This window comes from Cucurbita maxima, unplaced genomic scaffold (genome assembly GCF_002738345.1).
Source record: "Cucurbita maxima cultivar Rimu unplaced genomic scaffold, Cmax_1.0 Cma_Scf00022, whole genome shotgun sequence".
Taxonomy (NCBI): domain Eukaryota; kingdom Viridiplantae; phylum Streptophyta; class Magnoliopsida; order Cucurbitales; family Cucurbitaceae; genus Cucurbita; species Cucurbita maxima.
The window spans coordinates 1,809,824-1,814,551 of record NW_019272038.1 but is presented as its reverse complement, the minus strand read 5'-3'; the positions used below and the strand labels follow the sequence as shown (position 1 = coordinate 1,814,551).

The window sequence follows — 4,728 nt, the reverse complement described above, 5'->3', positions numbered from 1 at the left end:
GACATGTGATAATTAATTTATATATATATATATATATATATATATTATGAAGTATATACTATTTTCAAATTTATCTAAAATATTTTATATAATTAATTGAAAACATATTATTTAGAAAATAATAATAATAATAATAATAATATTTTTTTTTCCAAATTTTAGGTTAAAGAATTGTAATTGGATAACAGAAACAGGGGCCCACATTCACATGGTCCAGTGAGCTTCCACTCCATGACAAATTCCAGCCGTGCCCTTTTAAATATTATTTTTTTAGTACGAGGCTTTAAAAAATTAATAATTAATTTAATTATAAATATTAATATTATCGAATTTATTTTAATTATATATTCATTTTGATTCGTTATGTATCACAAATTTTAAAAGTATTGGATGATGAAAGTTCCACATCGACTAATTTAGGAAATGATTATGAGTTTATAATGAAGGAATATCATCTTCATTGGAATAAGGCTTTTTGAGAGAGTCCAAAATAAAACCACAAGAGCTTATAGTCAAAATAATAGATAATATCATAATATTGTGGAAAGTCGTGTTCATCTAACCGAAAGAGTTAAGTCCTACTGTAAATGTAAAATATTTTTAAAATAATTATGAAGCACTTTTTAATTTTTTAAATTTAAAATAATTATAACAATTATTTTAAAAAAATTGTTTGGTGGGTCACAAGTTGTCATTCATGAAATATATTTTTTAATTACATTTTTTTCTTTTGTTTTTTTTAGTATAAATTCACTTTTCCATTAATATAATATATATATATATATATATTCCATTAATATAAAATCATTGAAAACATAGTATTTAGAAAATAATAATAATAGTGTTCCCAAACATAATTACAGAAGCCATTATTAAAGTGGAGAACAGTGAAACTGAAAAAAAAGAAAAAAAAAAGAAAGGCACGCGGAGTCAGAAGAATCCTCTGCTCTAAAACTGAAAGCGATTTGCTGTTGCATCTCCATTACGATTCCCAATCGAAACTAATTTTGAATCCCATTGTTCTATTCTGTTGCCCTGCAAATTCCTCTTAGATTCTCAATCTCGGCAGCTGTTGCGGCGGTTCCTCGTCGTCGCCGTCGCTGTATCTGTGGAGAAGCGTAAGTAGTTTCTTGACGAAGTGGAAGAGGTTGCGGAAAATGTTGTGTAGGATCGTGACAGTGTCGAGCAAGAAAAAGACTGGTGCTGTTCCGGTTTATCTTAATGTTTATGATTTAACGCCGATCAATGGATATGCATATTGGTTCGGCCTCGGTGTCTACCATTCCGGCGTACAAGGTCAGCTATGTTTCTGTCCTTTTTTGCTTTCCGCTTTTTTCTCGCCTTCTGGTCTGTTTGTTTCCTGAGAAAGTGACGCGGAAAGTGGAGAGTTGGATTATCGTCGTTCCGTTACTATTGAGGACGGAGTTGTTTGAATCTTACGCGTTTTCGGTAAATGATTTACTGATTTCGTAATTGATGAACATTTAGTCTGATATAGGTCTTGAGAATCTGTTTTTGGTACTGATTTTTCTAGCAACTTCGACAATCTATCGGTTTCGTTGCATGATATATCAGAGGAAGTGGAGATATGTATCTAACTAATTCTCTCCTGTTTCTTCATTCTAACAAATTGGTTCGACAAATTGCAAATAATCGGAAACACTTCATAACTTTTAGAAAGTGGAGCATGTGAATCGATTCTATATTTTTATTCTATCTGTGCAAGTGGTTTTGGAGATATATGGTGATTTAGGTTGAAATTTGGATGCAGTTCATGGAGTTGAATATGCGTTTGGAGCACACGAGCATTCGACTACAGGAATATTTGAAGTAGAGCCAAAACAGTGTCCAGGATTCACATACAGAAAATCAATTTTGATAGGGAGAACGAATCTCAGTCCCAGAGAGATTCGATCGTTCATGGAGAAACTGGCGGAAGAGTACTCTGGAAACACGTATCATCTCATCATGAGGAACTGTAACCATTTCTGCAACGATGTTTGTCTCAGATTGACAGGAAAACAAATCCCCAGATGGGTCAATCGTCTCGCCCGACTTGGTAAGAAACTTCATACATTCATGATTTTGATGGTTCTCTGTGAAAAATGAACTAGAATTTCATTAAGAAACTTCATATATTCATGATTTTGATGGTTCTCTGTGAAAAATGAACTAGAATTTCATTAAGAAACTTCATATATTCATGATTTTGATGGTTTCAGTGAAAAATGAACTAGAATTTTATTAAGAAACTTCATATATTCATGATTTTGATGGTTCTCTGTGAAAAATCAACTAGAATTTCAATAAGAAACTACATATATTCATGATTTTGATGGTTCTCTGTGAAAAATCAACTAGAAGTCTATTAAGAAACTTCATATATTCATGATTTTGATGGTTCTCTGTGAAAAATCAATTAGAATTTCATTAAGAAACTACATATATTCATGATTTTGATGGTTCTCTGTGAAAAATCAACTATAATTCTATTAAGAAACTTCAGATATTCATGATTTTGATGGTTCTCTGTGAAAAATCAACTAGAATTTTATTAATAACCTTCATATATTAGATACCAAGTACAGTAGGATTAGACGAATATCCACAAGAACTGATTGTTTGAACCTGATATTTGTGGGATAGGTTTCCTGTGCAACTGTGTTCTGCCAGTGGGATTGAATGAAATGAAGGTCGGTCAAATGAAACCAGAGAAGAAGAAACTAAGAAGCCAATCGAGTAGATACCCATCTGGTTCAAATTCTGCAGCTGCAACCCCTCCATTGAATTCAAAAGCTTCCAATTCCAGAGTTAGAACTCACTCTCCTCCACCTTCATCTTCTCTTTTGCTATCTTCAACCTCCTCCACCTTCCTGTTGAAGCTTTAGTTCATGCATGTGTTTGGATTCCCATATCTTCTAGAGTTTTCAAATTTTCATGTTCAAAAATAGGTATATATCTTATATGTCTTTGCCGATTGTTTTATTGGTTATGAAAATGTTTGGAATCGATGTAGTTTCATCCCTTTTGGGGTTTTTACAACGGTTTGCTTCCTAGTCATTATCACCTGATAATGATCTTTTTTTTCTTTCTTTCTTGTGAATAAAGTTGTTCAATTAAATGACAATATCTGTTAGTGGTGGGCTTCTACTATTACACAAATGGTATTAGAACTAGATATCGAACGGTGTGCCAGTAAGGACTCTGCTTCTAATATTACAAATGATATTAGAGCTAAACATCGAGCGGTGTGTCAGTGAGAACTCTGCTTCTAGTGTTACAAATGATATTAGAGATAGACATCGAGCAGTGTGCCAGTGAAGACTCTAGACCATTTTGAAGTATTTCTTTTTAAAGGTGTAGAAATTTGTAGAGTTTGTGAAAAAAAGAAACAAAATAATAATAAAATAATGTTTTGGAGTTAGTTGTTGAAGCAATAATTGAGCTTAACTTTTTATATTTCAATGGTCTGTCATAAAAAAACGACAGAAATTGAACGACCCATTTTCAAAATTTTCCCTTTCGTAAAACACTAATCGTCTCGATCTAAGCTTCGAGTTGAGTTAAGATAGAATTGTGCACGTTTGGTTGTCAATATTGTACCAAACATGTTAGCGAAAATCAAAGAAAATTGGCCATCCATACCTCATCTCAATTGATATCGAGCTTGGTACGTTGCTTGCTAGTGCTCGAGATTCTACCTCTAACAAATCTAGTCGTGAAATTAAGTTTTAAGAAAAAAAACAAATATCTAATTGTGAACCGTAAGCAAATGATTCAAATCTTGTTCTTTAGATACTATATGTCCCTCACGAGTGAATTTGATATCACTTTTAAATAGACTAAATTAATAAAAATATTTTTAAACTTTTAAAAAAATTTAATAATACCTTATATTTTTAAGTTCGCTTTGAATGGAAATCATTAATATTTTGTTTCAAAAATATCTTCGGAAGTGTTTCGAAAATACCATTTGTCACAATCGCACTATTGATGACAGCAAACTCGCAATTATGCGGCACTCACTTTCCAATGATAAATGAGCTAAGCCAATTCGTTCTTACGTCGCCTACGGCCAAGCGACGTATGCTCGAGCCTCTAAGCTCGGTTTAAGGTTTTAAGAAAGGAACGTAAAAAAATATTTAGAAAGAGAAGCTATATATGCAAGCAAGATAGTAACAACAACCTCAGAATGGGGAGGGAGAAGCTAACAACTGTTTTTTAAAGTTTTTTTAATTTAATAAAGTGTTTTAAGTTTAAGAAAATAGACTTGGTCAAACAGTCAAACCTCAGCTCTGCCACGTGAACTAACAGCTCCTCTCCATTGGTAACACCAAAAAAAGAAAACGAAATAATTCCTTCCATCAAATCACAGTCAAACACGTGGTCAACACATTGACGGTCTAGATCCGCCACTGCCACATCACGAGAATCCAATCAAATAAAACCATTCCAATGCTTCCACGTGTCTCTAACACCTCATAGAGACAGAATCCCAATACTTTCAATCTTCCATTATTTCCATTAATTTTATTGTTATTTTTAATATAAAAAAAATAAAAAGAATCTGACAATTTCATATTCCTCAAGAAGAACAATTTCGAATATTAAAAAAAAAATCTGGATATTTGTATAGTACAATAATTCATATTCCACAAGAACAAAAAAAAAAAAAAAAAAAAAAAAAAAAAAAAAAAAAAAAAAAAAAAAAAAAAAAAAAAAAAAAAA

General features: G+C 31.9%; 1 protein-coding gene across 1 annotated transcript; it reads left to right on the top strand.

The window, feature by feature from the left end:
• Positions 1–897: 897 nt before the first annotated feature.
• LOC111496314 (deSI-like protein At4g17486) lies at positions 898–3,060 on the top strand. The gene is made up of 4 exons (XM_023146722.1): positions 898–1,034; positions 1,083–1,296; positions 1,772–2,059; positions 2,647–3,060. Exons 2-4 carry the CDS (start codon positions 1,158–1,160, stop codon positions 2,886–2,888), a joined length of 669 nt encoding a protein of 222 aa, XP_023002490.1. The 5' UTR covers positions 898–1,034; positions 1,083–1,157; the 3' UTR covers positions 2,889–3,060.
• Positions 3,061–4,728: the final 1,668 nt, after the last annotated feature.

Coding starts and splice junctions, on each gene's coding strand:
- LOC111496314 (XM_023146722.1), top strand. CDS start 1,158: ATGTTGTGTAGGATCGTGACAGTGTCGAGCAAGAAAAAGACTGGTGCT. Junction 1,297..1,771: donor CTACCATTCCGGCGTACAAG/GTCAGCTATGTT, acceptor ATTTGGATGCAG/TTCATGGAGTTGAATATGCG. Junction 2,060..2,646: donor CAATCGTCTCGCCCGACTTG/GTAAGAAACTTC, acceptor TTTGTGGGATAG/GTTTCCTGTGCAACTGTGTT.